We start from the raw sequence: 14,865 nt of genomic DNA on the forward strand, positions 1-14,865 counted from the left end.
TCAACCATTAACACATTCAACACCAAGAACCCGACTGTCGGGTACACTGTTCGTAGCGAGTACGCGCTACATACGGCGAAACCGTGGCTACGCGCTACGAGCGTAACCCGTAGCACTTAGTGGTAATGAATGTGTTAAAGTCGACGAGTACAAAAAACTTTAAATAGCTCTCAATTTAACATTTTTTTTAAACATTATTTTTAATTTGACCTTACAATTACTCGTAAGTAGGTAAGACCGTTAAATATTTAAAATGATTATCTTATCAGAAAATTATCACCAATTACTCTAAGAAAACTACTATATCCTCGTAAGTCCTGTGTTTTTCCGACAGCAGTAGTCATAACTGCCGGCTGTACTATACCAAGTACAAACCAAGAATAGTGCTTCAGACCGAAACAAAAAGATGTCGATTTTAGAGAATTTTTGAAGTGAGGTCTTATTTTCAGTATTTTTTATGGTATGTTTATTATGTATAGCACCTCTTTAAGAAGGAAATTATTGAAAATATTTTGTACTTGTGTGAGTACATTGGGTTTTTACACAGTATAATAAAAAAAGAAAAAGGATTTATTTAATATTAAAATTAAATCATATATTTTCTCTAAACATCACTAAAGTAAAAAAAAAACTTTATTACAACATAACTAATCTTCTACTTATAAAAAGGTGAATAAAAAAAACTCTTTTCATTATTTTAATACCATACTACATCCACGGAGGTTGGATTTGGGTGCTCAAAACCTGGACTAGATCTCCAGACCTAACCCTTGCACTTTGCCCACGTCGCGCCCTTGTGCAATTGTGCTTCTACCACGGCTACGCCCACCTCATTGACCACGAGCACTTTGAAATCGATGACTAGATACACGTCCGCGTACTGCAACTTCTATTTATCTATCTTCATATTCCGAAAACGAGGAAAAGTCCCTATTTGATTCTTGGTCGGGTTCAGATATAAACATATCTTCATTATCGGAGTCCTTGAAGTCATAGTTATTGAGAAGTTGTGATATTTGTGCTTTTCATCAAACGCTAGAATAAGAAAAAAAATACTTGTAAGTTAGACCGAACGTACTACCGTAAGTACAAATTATTTTGACCAATCACAAACCTCCTTAAATATACAGGTTTCTTTGAAATATTGTTTATTTTACAATATTTATAATTTAAATATACTAATACATTCGTATGACAACAGAAAAAACAAGTGATTACTTGAATATAAACCGATTATCTTACTTCGTGCTGGCCAGCGACCTGACTGTGTGGCCATCTTGCGAAAAAGTGACACTGACACTGACAGTTGACTGTACCTGTCTAACATGGCAAAATTGACCATAGAATATAGAATGAGAATGACTGAGTCAATGTTGCCGTTGTAAAAAAACTACCCGATAAATGGGGAATGAAAAATTTGTACTTGAGTAAGTACATTAGGCAGTTACGCCATCTATGTAGTTAAAATGTCAGGTCTGAAGTGCTATCCTTAATTTGTACTTGTACAAGTACGCGGGGACTTACGAGGATATACTCTAAGTAATCCGGCACTGTTAACAATGTATTTTTTATGTGAAACGTGAGTGAAATCTCTTTAAAAAATCCGTAGGGGTCGGATCAAAACCTGTAATTAAGTCCGACTCACGCTTGACTGTACATTTCTAATAGGTTTTCCTGTCATCTATAGGTATAGACCTATTTTATGTATTTTTTAAAATTTTAGACCTAGTAGTTTCGGAGATAAGGGGGGGGGGGGAATGGTCATTGTTTGCCTATTTTCTTGAATAACTTCTAAACTGTTTATTCGAAAATTATAAAAAAAAATATTTGAGATACCTTACAATAAGCTCTTTCATTTGATATGTAACATGATATAGTTTGAAAAATTTAAATTTTTAATTTTTTCGTTTACCCCCCAAAAGTGGCCCCCATGTTTAAAATTCATTTATTTACGTTACATGTCCGTATTTGGGTCACAAACTTACATATGTGTACCAAATTTCAACTTGATTGGTCCAGTAGTTCCGGCGAAAATCGGCTGTGACAGACGGACAGACAGACAGACAGACAGACGCACGAGTGATCCTATAAGGGTTCCGTTTTTTCCTTTTGAGGTACGGAACCCTAAAAACAACGTAACGGGTTGCACTCCGGGAGTGCCGACAGAAGTGAAAACTCAATGACTAGTCCAAAATGTCTGCAGCACTATGTATAATTGACCCATCCTCCTTTCTATTGAAAAACTTTAGTTCCGAAATTGCTGGCCAGTGAGCTTAAATTTGTAGCGTTAATTGTTTAAAATTCGAATAGAAATTGTAAAGTTACCTTGCAGACCTCGCATCTAAATATACCTATTTGGTCATGATATTTTGAGTTTTATTCACCAGTACTAGTATCAAGATGTAGCTTTATTGAATTATATTGGAATGATATAAAGTTAGAATGTAACTGTGAGATCCTCGTATTTCAGCCCGTACAAGATTAGAAAATTGAGCTTTATTGCTTAATATAAAAGTCCAGTTTTAAATAATTGACGTGATTATGATACGTTATGACTAAAGTTCTGTGGTGAATAACATTGTCCGTCACACATGACATGACGTCAGCGCGTTACGCGTTACACTGTCTCGAGTTTATCATTTTTTCCCCACCTCAAAAAGTGCTCAGCGCCGCTAAAGAAGTTTTCTTTTCACTTCAAAAATAGAAATAGTTTAAATAGTTTAGTATAGTTTGAGACGCGAGGAAGGACATAAGATAGTTTTTATCACGGAAATCAGGGCAGAAGCTAATAATGAATACTTAGCATTTCACTTTTTTTATGTGTGATGTGAACCATAGTGCCAGAGCCGCTAGAGTGCTGAAATAGTTAAAATTTGTTTTACAAGCCGGCAATGTTGTTGTTTAACCGCTCTTGATACCCAAGCAAGCAAAAGATTCCAAAAGTGAACCACGAGCGTAGCGAGTACCTAGTTCAAAAAGGGTTTCAAAGCACGAGGGTTAAACAAATTTTCCCCCGAGTGAAATATAAAAAATTTCACCACATCAACCCGAAGAAAATAATATTAACTTTAAGATATCAAACAGAATTAAACCAAATCAAATCCAAATAAACGTCATTAAATATTTACCTAACATTCAAAATCATCATTTAAAAGTAAATTCTACCAGCTAACATAAATTAGCATCTGATTACTTTGCCCCACATGTGGATAAAATGCAACTTTCTTAATTTTTGAACAATCAAGAAAGCCCTTACCAGCTGGTGTGGTGAAAACAAATCTTGTTAGACGGGACTTATGTGTCTGAGGTAAAACACATGAAACAAATTAATTTGAGTCATTAGTGTCATTAGGTACCTACTTAATAATACAAACTAATTAATCAAAGTCATTAGCTTGCATAATTAGAGTCATTAGTCTGCTAGGTACTATCCCTCTTTATCTAATAACTGTGGGTGTATTGAATAATACATACCTACTTATACACTATAAGGAGATTATAATACCTAATTAAGATGTTTACAGGCGCTCCTTGGTGTGTAGCTAGCTTATTATACATATGATTACTGGTATATAGGAATGAGATACTTGCCTCAGTATTAGATTAAATTGAAACTCTGAAAAGGAAGATAATAATGGCATCGGTGTATAGTTACATTCGTGCAAATACCTAAACGACTAGAAAAATAACATAGTTCAATAAACTATCTAGCTTCTAGCTTTAAGTAGCTATATTACTTATCTATTCTACCTATTATGTTCAATATTCAAATTGTCCATAAATTGCAATCAGTAACATCGGCATCGGTAACTACAAAATTCATCGGTATATGTATAGTAACAGCACCAGTCATGGGACATTTAAGAGGAAATTTGGAGTATTTATGTGGAGGGAGTGGAGGGAGTCGGTTTTCATCCCGCTTCATAAGAAAGGATCGACAAAGGAGTGTGGCAACTACCGGACCATTGCACTGATCCCACATGCAAGCAAAATTCTCCTTCACATAATTAACCAGCGCCTGAAACACTTTCTTGATAGACAGGTTCCTGAAGAGCAAGCGGGATTCGTGAAGGGGAAGGGCACTCGCGAGCAAATGCTTAACATAAGACAGATTATTGAAAAAAGTCGAGAGTTCAACAATCCAGTTGTTCTCTGTTTCATTGACTACACAAAGGCATTTGACTGCGTGCAGTGGGGGGAACTATGGTCTGTACTGACAGAGATGGGAGCACCGGAGCATCTCATAGGATTAATTCGTAACTTGTATACTGACAACAGAAGCTACATTAGAATTGGATCAGAATGTTCCAAAATGTTCCAGACCAAAAAAGGAGTCCGACAGGGATGCATACTATCACCAATGTTGTTTAACATTTATGGCGAGTATATTGTCCGTAAATCTCTTGAAGGATGGCACAAAGGGTTTGCTGTTGGTGGGAAGAGAATTAATAACCTGAGATATGCTGATGACACTGTCCTTTTGGCATCTTCAATATCTGACATGCAAGAACTTGTCAACAGACTGGAGGTCGAGAGCGGGAAGTTAGGTCTTGCAATCAACCGAAGCAAAACCAAGCTGATGATTGTGGATCGCGCCGGCCGCCTGTCTGCAGCTCCTACAATCCAGGGTATAGACACTGTTGATGAGTTCGTATATCTGGGGTCAAAGATATGTAATGATGGCAGCTGTGTTCCGGAGATCAAAAGGCGCATAGGAATGGCTAAAGATGCCATGACGCGGCTTCAGAAAATATGGCGTAATCGGGGAATATCCAGAAACACTAAAATAAGACTTGTACGAGCCCTGGTATTTCCAATATTTATGTATGGAGCCGAAACGTGGACAATCAAAAGCAGAGAGAAACAACGGATCGATGCCTTTGAGATGTGGTGTTGGAGGCGTATGCTGAGAATACCATGGACAGCTAAGCGCACGAATCACTCCATACTGTTGGAACTCGACGTGAAAGTGCGATTGTCCACAATCTGTGTACAACGCTTCCTAAGTTACTTTGGCCATATAATGAGAAGGGGAGACGAAAGTTTGGAAAGGTTAATCGTTGTTGGTAATACTGATGGCAAAAGGTCACGGGGCCGTTCACCAGCACGATGGACTGACCAACTCAAAGGCGAGGAACCATCTCAGAAATTCTATGACGTGGTGAGGAAAGCGATGGACCGGAATCGATGGCGAGAGTGTGTTCGTGCCCGAACAAAACCCACCAACCACGATCATCAGTCATGATGGATGCGACCAAGAAGAAGGAGTATTTATGATATTTCCCTTATACATGTAAATGGTCTACCGCTTAGCGTGTTAAAAGATGAAAGTCCTATCCGTCTTTCATGTTTTAGGCGTGTTGTATCAAAGATACTGCAATTAGTTTCCACTATTTAACAAATTAAAACTATGCTTTTTTTCTCCAGTCATGGACACCAAAGCTCCAGTAATGTGCCCCCGGTAATGGACGTGGATCCAGTAATGGGCCCCCTATTAATGGACATTGCTCTATCAGTATAAAATGTTGAAATGGGGAATAAGTTACGGCAAAAAAATCAATTTTTGGTATAAGCTTTTATCGCTGAATGTATTTTTCTTTCCACAGCCAATTATTATTGTATTAGATCCATCGAGACAATTCTAATTTACCCAAACACAATTAGTTAGGGTTTATTGCGATAAAGTTCCCATGGCCACCTCCTGTCTCCATCATCAGATCAGGTCCATGTTATCATAATATTGCATTATCATCCGATTTGCATACTTAATTACGTACTTACACAAAATTTCAACTGAATCGGAAATCGAAAAGTGGCTCAAATTCAGCTACCAAGATTGGACCCACACTAACTAACAGGGCACGTTAAATAAAAGTTTGGAAAAACTATATAAATTTATCCGAAGTCCGAGAATACCTCCTGATTGACATATTTCGTAACTACATTTTACTTGTTTAAACATGAAATTATGGCATGGCAAGCATCATTCTGTCAATTGTCCCATCATAGGAGACACGCAGTTTTACAGCTCCTATAATGGGATTGAGCCAAATACCACAATTTTTTTCATCTGTGGAGTCACAACATAGTGTGTTGTATACCTTATCTCATGGTAAATGCAATTAACAAAACACATTCCAGTTTTCATCAAGTATTAATTAATCAAAATTTAATAAATTAACTCATCTCTCTTAGCGAAGTTGTTAAGAATTCTTAGTGGTATTTTATTTCAGTGACACGACAACTTTTGGGTTGGCGCCAATTTCTTAAAAAACAACCAAATTTATTGAAACTTCAAACTGAAACAGCTCTAGGACTCTTATTTATGATAATATACAGCCAGTGTTTATAAACTACTTTTTATAGACGGTCAAGCAAATCTTGTCAGTAGAAAAAGGCGCGATATTCAAATTTTCTATGGGACGATATCCTTTCGCGCCTACATTTTTCAAATTTGCCGCCTTTTTCTACTGACGAGATCTGCTTGACCCAGTATAGATACTTATTTTAGAGGAATTATGTTTTTTTGTCCCATTACTGGTTCCACGTCCATTATAGGGTATACTACTATATATACCGGGTGTGGCCTATAATATGAGCAAAAATTTTTACTGTAGGCTGTACTCCTCATACTGACCAACATTTGTTCAGCGATTTTTTAAAATAACTTGTGGTTTGATTTTTAATACACTTTAAAGTTTATTCTACGACGCAATGTATTGCGAATTTTGTTATGTTTAAGGCGTGACAAGCAACGTCAATCACAATGATATGGCGTTGCGATGGCGTCCATTGAAGATAATATTTATTTTGTATGAAAAATAGGGAGTCTAAATACTTCATAATTTTTAAAACTTGTTGAACAAAAGTGTCACCGTTTGAGGAGTACAATCTATGTTTTAATTATTTGCTCGTGTTACAGGCCACACCCGGTATATGTAACTACAGGTATTCGGATCTCATGTTTACTAATACAAAATATCTTACAACATAAAAGTTTCTTAATAATAGTTCGGCAATGTTGTTGCCTACGACAATCCTTAGCAACGCATCCTTGGCGTAGAAATCGACTTAATATGTGTATAATAGTTGTAACACACAGTCCGTTACTCCTTATTTATAATGTACCAATAGGTAGGTACATGCATTTTAGTTTCCAGCGCCTATTTCGTTAATATTGTAATATTTGTAATTTAGTTACAAAGGTGCCTGAAAAGTACATGAAGTATTTCGATTGCGTTAATGCGGTTATTGTATCGTAATTATTTATAATATATATTATTTAAATGTATCATGTGACGGATTATTTTCACAGACTAAAGTAGGGTAATAGAGCAGGGTGTATTACCAACGGTATTTTTAATATATGTACTTACTAAATCTATGTGTATATTACTCAATTATTCGGACGCGCTTGGCTTAAAACTGCTCCAAATACTTAGTCCTTAAAGGCACATTCTAGTACAAGCGAGAAAGAGAACGAGCAATAATATTTTGCAATATATTTTAATGTCATGCTTAATTTTTAGTAATAGCTAATAGCTTTAAATGGATTCCATTTAAGCCAATTTTAAAAGGTGTACATCTTTTGTTCAATGTGGTAGTTATACATTGAAATTCCATAATGTAACATAAACGCTGGCAATGAGTAAAAATCAGTGAAACAAATAACTTGTCGTTTAAAAGAGGCTTCACGGTCACGCCAGTTACGAGTGCGTCGTAACGATTGTCAATATTGAAATCAGCAGGTGTATGTATCTAGAGCTCGTGTTCGGACAAAACGGCGGTCAGTAGACAGTCGAGTTAATGGACGGCCATCGGAACAATGTTTCAGCGTGTAATTTATTCATTACACAGCCGTCCTCGATCAGACGGCGGTAACGGAAAGTCTCCGCCTGATGATCTCTGACGCACTGAACCTAGCCACATTAAACTTTGGTCACAGTAGGTTTGCACGTTAAACATGTTGAATTTTCCCCAACAACCTATACCTAAATAGGTACCTAAATAAATTCTCTAATAAATATAATTTAATCGCGACAAATGAATACCGGCGTTTTCCTTGATCGATTATTTCATTCTATTATTATACTAAAATTGCCTATAATCAATATAACCGCTTAGTAGTTGAATTCTTGTAGCTACTATACAACTGTTATTAGTTTCCAAATAGTTTCCAGTTTACATGTGTCACCATTAAATTAAATAATTATGTGGTAGTGAATTACGTAAATTTGTAGTGGTGAAATAAAGTGATAATGTGCCTCTCAAGTACATTAAGTTTGATGCAGTGAAAACAATGGAGAAGTCGATGCAAGCGCGGGCGCTGAATAAATTTTCATGTTGGGTATGCTTGGTTCCACCATGGGGCTTCTCGGACCTGAAGGAGGAGGAGTTGTATACGACGTACACGCAGCGGCAACGGCAACGCGCCGTGCCGCGGCTGCTAGCCGCCGGCGTCCTGCTGCAGGCGTTCGCGGCGCTCGTGCCGGGCGAGCGCGACCTGGCCTTCGCCTACACCTCCGTTACCCTCGCGCTCCTGCTCAACCTCGCCCTAGCCCTAGTCTACATAACGATACGCCCCGCGAGGCTCGCGCTCAACCACGTGGCTTGGCTGGCGCTCTGGATTCAACTCCTAGTGAGCGCGTCTCGGCGACTAGGCGACTCTTATAACGAATTGCTTGGTTGGGCTGTCGTGCTCCAATATTTCACGCTAGCCGCGCTACCGTTCCATTACCTGCTCCTGATACTCTATAGCACGATCTCATTCACCGCTTATTTATTGGTACAATACTACAGCGCAATGATTACGGAAAACAAACTTCCTGACGACTTCAGTTTACAGGTAAAGGCAATAACCGTAAATTAGTTCATTTATTTCCCAGTGTAATGTAACTGTCAGTGATAATATAAAATTAATTGCAGCAAATATCGAATGGGTTGTTATTGTTGGGAGCGACATTATTGGGCGGAACCGCTTATGGTGTCGGCGAATGGCAGCAACGATGTTCATTCAAAGTAACAAAAAGAAGTTTACGTGACAAACTCACCATTGAACAACAAAGCAAAGAACAGGTGAGGTTTAACATCGTCTGGCCTTTCCGTCAGAATATAAATCAGACAGAAAGTAAGCACACGTTCTATTTGCAGGAGCGGTTATTACTGTCGGTGCTTCCGGAACATGTTGCCGTGCAGATGCGAAAAGATCTTGGCCTTATTGATACGCAGTTCAAAAAGATTTACATGTCACGCCATGAAAATGTCAGGTAAGTTCCTGCTATTTTGTTCCTGCTACTGTAGTTAAAACCTACATATATTGCAATTACAAGATTATTTTAAGTGCCCTATTTGGCAAAATTAATATATTTTTTCCTATACAGCATCCTGTATGCGGATATTGTGGGTTTCACTGCGATATCGTCTACATATTCGGCGCAAGACCTTGTTGCAATTTTAAATGAGTTATTTGCTCGATTTGATCGCTTGGCAGAGGTAATTATACACAATTGTGTACTAGAACTTCCTAGACATAAGTCTAAGTATTTACGTTTAGATATTGTTTGAATCATTTTGCAGTACTCGATATTAAATAAAGATTGTTTTCAGAAATATCAGCAACTGCGCATCAAAATTCTCGGGGACTGTTATTACTGTATCAGCGGCGCCCCCGTAGAAAAACCTGACCATGCCGTCCTTTGTGTACATATGGGCCTGTCCATGGTTAAAGCTATTAAGTAAGTATTCATCCATTGAAATGCGGGAATTGTGGCTCGGTTGCGTGTTGGAAATGGGAGACTGTCGGTAATGTTTGACCAATTCGGTCCGTACATATGATGACTGGGATACGATCCCGTGATATTATTTGACAATTTACTATGGCATCTCCTGTACTTTCATATTAATAAATTTATATTCTGAAAACAACTAAATACCTACATATCTTCTTCTTCCTGGCGTTATCCCGGCATTTTGCCACGGCTCATGGGAGCCTGGGGTCCGCTTGACAACTAATCCCATGATTTGACGTAGGCACTAGTTTTTACGAAAGCGACTGCCATCTGACCTTCCAACCCAGAGGGGAAACTAGGTCTTATTGGGATTAGTCCGATTTCCTCACGATGTTTTCCTTCACCGAAAAGCGACTGACAAATATCAAATGATATTTCGTACATAAGTTCCGAAAAACTCATTGGTACGAGCCGGGGTTTGAACCCGTGACCTCCGGATTGAAAGTCGCACGCTCTTACCGCTAGGCCACCAGCGCTTTACTACTACAACTAAATACCTACATATAATATTTACTTATTGTTTTAATATCTGATTATAAAACATAGAGCTAAATAAAAAATAATAGATTTATGGTATGGAATTTGGATTGGGTAAAAATTTACTGTCTAGACTTAATGTAATTCGTAGTCTTCAAACTCAAACATTTATTCACCAAAAATTTCAAAATCTATACAGCTAGAATCAATGAAATGTTAGTGTTGTCATTCTATGTATGTAAATTTATCGATTTTTCCAATAATATTTAATTTAAATTTGTTAACCGACTTCCAAATCTCAAAGAAGGAGGTTATCAATTCGGTTGTATGTTTTTTTTTTATTTTTTTTATTTTTTTTTTTTTATTTTTTTTTATGTTTGTTACTCCATATCTCCGTCATTACTAGATCGATTTTGAAAATTCTTTTTTTGATTGACTGTATATGCATACAGATTGGTCCCGTTTTTGTCAAAATCCAGTTCTGATGATGGGATCCATGAGGAATCGAGGGAACTCCTCAAATCTTAAAGGCATATACATAGTGATTTTTGAGTTTTTATCAACAAATCAAGCATATACACCCAAAAAAGTGACATTTGATGAAATGGAACTGCTGATGATGATCAGAACGGAACTCCTTAACGACGCATAGTTCACGGTTGGCGATTTGTCCTCTTCGTTATGTTTGTTAAGCAAGTTAAGTTTTTAAGCCACATTTTTGTCAAGCTCGAGTTCTGATGATGGGATCCATGAGGAATCAAGGCAACTCCTCAAATCTTAAAGGCATGCGTATAGAGATTTTTGTATTTACATCAGAAAATCAAGCATTTTCATTAAAAACTGTTGCATTTGATGAAGTGGAACTACTGATGATGAACAGAACAGAACTCTTCAATGACGCATAGTTCACGGTTGGCGATTTGTCCTCGTCGTTATGTTTGTTAAGCAAGTTAAGTTTTTAAGCCACATTTTTGTCAAGCTCCAGTTCTGATGATGGAAGCCATGAGGAATCAAGGCAACTCCTCAAATCTTAAAGGCATGCGTATAGAGATTTTTGTATTTACATCAGAAAATCAAGCATTTTCATTAAAAACTGTTTCATTTGATGAAGTGGAACTACTGATGATGAACAGAACAGAACTCTTCAATGACGCATAGTTCACGGTTGGCGATTTGTCCTCGTCGTTATGTTTGTTAAGCAAGTTAAGTTTTTAAGCCACATTTTTGTCAAGCTCCAGTTCTGATGATGGGAGCCATGAGGAATCAAGGGAACTCTCAAATCTTAAAGGCATGCGTATAGAGATTTTTGTATTTACATCAGAAAATCAAGCATTTTTATCAAAAACTGTTGCATTTGATGAAGTGGAACTGCTGATGATGATCAGAACAGAACTCTTAAGCGACGCATAGTTCACGTTTGGCGATTTTTCCTTTTCGTTATGTTCGTTAAGCAAGTTAAGTTTTTAAGCCACATTTTTTGTCAAGCTCGAGTTCTGATGATGGGATCCATAAGGAATCGAGGGAACTCCTCAAATATTAAAGGCATACGTATAGATTTTTTGTATTTTCATCATAAAATCAAGCATTTACATTAAAAACTGTCGCATTTGATGAAGTGGAACTGCTGATGATGACCAGAACAGAACTCTTCAATGACGCATGGTACACGTTTGGTGATTACGAATTTCGATTTTGACTTGGACTGGGACCCGGACTCGGACTCATAGTCAAGTCAAGTCAAAAATACTTTATTCATGTAGGCCTAGTAACAAGCACTTATGAACGTTTTACATAATAATATATTATCTTAAGCTAATTATCAGAGCAATTTATTGAAGTTAATATTATTCCATAGTAATATTGGATTATTATACAGATCAAATTTAATACTAAGAATTTCACAAAAAGATCGTCAAACATAAAAAAAATTGTATAAAAAATACTAGTCTAGAATGTTTCTAGAATAAAATCTAAATGTCAATAACAAATGTCAATAAAACTTAACAAAGAAGTACATACATTGAATTATCTATTTCGAGTCACCATTAATCCCACGTTGTTTTATCACTCATGTAGTCTTGTGTGGTATAATAAGCTTTAGAAATAAGTTTACGCTTTACATAATTTTTAAATTTATTAATTGATAATTCAGTAATATGGTTTGGAAGTTTATTATAAAATCTTACACAATTACCCATGAATGATTTTTTAATTTTATGGAGCCGTGTGAAGGGCACTGCGAGCTTATGTTTATTTCTAGTATTAATATTATGAATGTCACAATTTTTCCTAAAATTAACAATATTTTTATGTACATACAGAATATTCTCATAAATATATTGACAGTGCACTGTCATTATGTCAATTTCCTTGAATTTATCTCTAAGTGAGTCTCTATGGTTCAATTTATATATTGCTCGAATAGCCCGCTTCTGCAGAACAAAAATGGTATTTATCTCTGAAGCACCGCCCCACAGTAAAATACCATATGCCATAATGCTATGGAAGTAACTAAAATATACTAATCGAGCTGTTTTCACATCAGTTAACTGACGGATTTTGCTCACTGCAAAAGCTGCAGAACTCAGTCTACTCGAAAGAGTAGCAATATGGGGACCCCACTGAAGTTTAGAATCTAAAGTTATACCAAGAAAAACTGTACTATCAACTAATTCCAATTCCTCATCCTTCACAATGACACTTGTTTGCACATGCCTTACGTTACTACTAGTGACAAACTGAATACATTTAGTCTTTTTCTCATTTAACAATAAATTATTAACATTGAACCAATTTACTACCTTTGAAATAGCATCGTTTACATCATTGTACGCTTGTTGCTGTCGTTTGACTTTGAAAATAAGTGAGGTGTCGTCTGCAAACAATACTATGTCATGGTGGGTCTTTACAAGGAATGGCAAGTCATTTATGTAGATAAGGAACAGGAAAGGATATTGACCCCTGTGGTACACCCATAGAGACCAATGACCCCGGTGATCGCTGTCCACTCACATCGACCCTTTGTATTCTACCATTTAAGTAGGACTTAAGTAAATTCAGTGCCGATCCTCTAACTCCATAATAGTGTAGTTTCCTGATCAATGTTTCATGACAAACGCAGTCGAACGCCTTAGACAAATCACAGAAGACACCTAAAGCATCTCGTGACTCCTCCCAGGCATCGAAAATATGCTTAATTAGCTCAACACCAGCATCGGTTGTTGAGCGACCCCGTGTGAAACCAAACTGCTTATTATGCATTAAATTATTGCCGTTAAAATGTCGTACTAATTGTGAAAGAACTAATTTTTCAAAAATCTTGCTGAATGTTGGTAGCACAGATATCGGTCTAAAGTTAGTGGGGTCAGAGCTGCTACCAGATTTAAACAAAGGAGTTATTTTACTATGTTTCATTAAATCAGGAAACTCGCCGCAATCGACACTGTTGTTAAATATAACTACCAAGTCAGGCGCTACAATTTCTACTAAGGATTTGACAGCATGGACAGAGACTCCCCAGAGGTCATTCGTTTTTTTGACATTAATTGATTTAAACGCCTTTATTACATCTGAGGTACAAACATGTTCAAAATGAAGGTCTCTACAACACTCTGGAGTGTTGTAGAGACCTTCATTTTGAACCATACCCGGATCCGGTTCGGACCCGGGTCCGGTTTGGGCCCGGACCTGGACTCGGATCCGGATTCGGACCCGGACTCGGAACCGGACTCGGACCCGGACTCGGATCCGGACTCGGGCCCGGTCTCGGACCCGGACACGGACCCGGACTCGGACCCGGACTCGGACCCGGACTCGGACCCGGATTCGGACCCGGACTCGGACCCGGACTCGGACCCGGACTCGGACCCGGACTCGGACCCGGACTCGGACTCGGACTCGGACCCGGACTCGGACCCGGACTCGGACTCGGACCCGGACTCGGACCCGGACCTTGACCCAGAAAACCACTATGATACCTTAACTAAATAAACAACTATGATTACCTACCATAAAATTAATGTAGGTATAAAGTACGATGATGCCAATCTTACTAGCCCCTCCCGCTTAAACCCCCGTACACCGCACGGCATGCGCCATTAAATGGGTTAGGTTAGGTTTGAACTGCGATCCTCACAGAACCGAACAAGGATTAGGTTAGGTTAGAACTGCGAGCCTTACAGAAACGAAATGCTACTTGAAAAGTGGGTTTGATTAGGTTCGAACTGCGATCCGCACAGAACCGAACTGCTATCTGAGGAGTGGGTTAGGTTAGGCTAGAACTACGACCCTCATGGCTCGTCTTCACGATGGGCCAACGCCGGCCACTCCAAGGGACGCATTTATGCGTTAGAGGGAGCAAGTGATATTGCTATCTCATTCTACCGCATGGCTGCGTCCCTTGGAGTGGCCGGCGTTGGCCCATCATGTAGAGGAGCCATTATACAGAAGCGAAATGCTAGTAGAAAAGTGGGTGGTTTTACCTCCTTTTCTACATAGTGTACCATCTACAATAATCTTTCATCGGCCCCCATGGAAGTCGGTTTTTTTTTCTTAAAAATTATTAATGTATTTCTACAATGTACCCTACATTGTAGATGTT

The 14,865-nt window shown here is 38.0% G+C and overlaps 1 protein-coding gene across 1 annotated transcript in view; it reads left to right on the plus strand.

Annotated features, from left to right (window-relative positions):
- The first annotated feature begins 7,592 nt into the window (after positions 1–7,592).
- Positions 7,593–14,865, plus strand: part of LOC134663664 (adenylate cyclase type 8) — a 41,038-nt gene continuing 33,765 nt past the window's right edge. Inside the window, exons 1-5 of the mRNA XM_063520107.1 lie at positions 7,593–8,845; positions 8,926–9,075; positions 9,151–9,266; positions 9,381–9,492; positions 9,607–9,734. Of these exons, the coding sequence (XP_063376177.1) occupies positions 8,300–8,845; positions 8,926–9,075; positions 9,151–9,266; positions 9,381–9,492; positions 9,607–9,734 (1,052 nt within the window). The 5' untranslated portion in view covers positions 7,593–8,299. The remainder of the gene's footprint in view (positions 8,846–8,925; positions 9,076–9,150; positions 9,267–9,380; positions 9,493–9,606; positions 9,735–14,865) is intronic.

Source organism: Cydia fagiglandana, chromosome 4, assembly GCF_963556715.1.
Source record: "Cydia fagiglandana chromosome 4, ilCydFagi1.1, whole genome shotgun sequence".
NCBI lineage: Eukaryota > Metazoa > Arthropoda > Insecta > Lepidoptera > Tortricidae > Cydia > Cydia fagiglandana.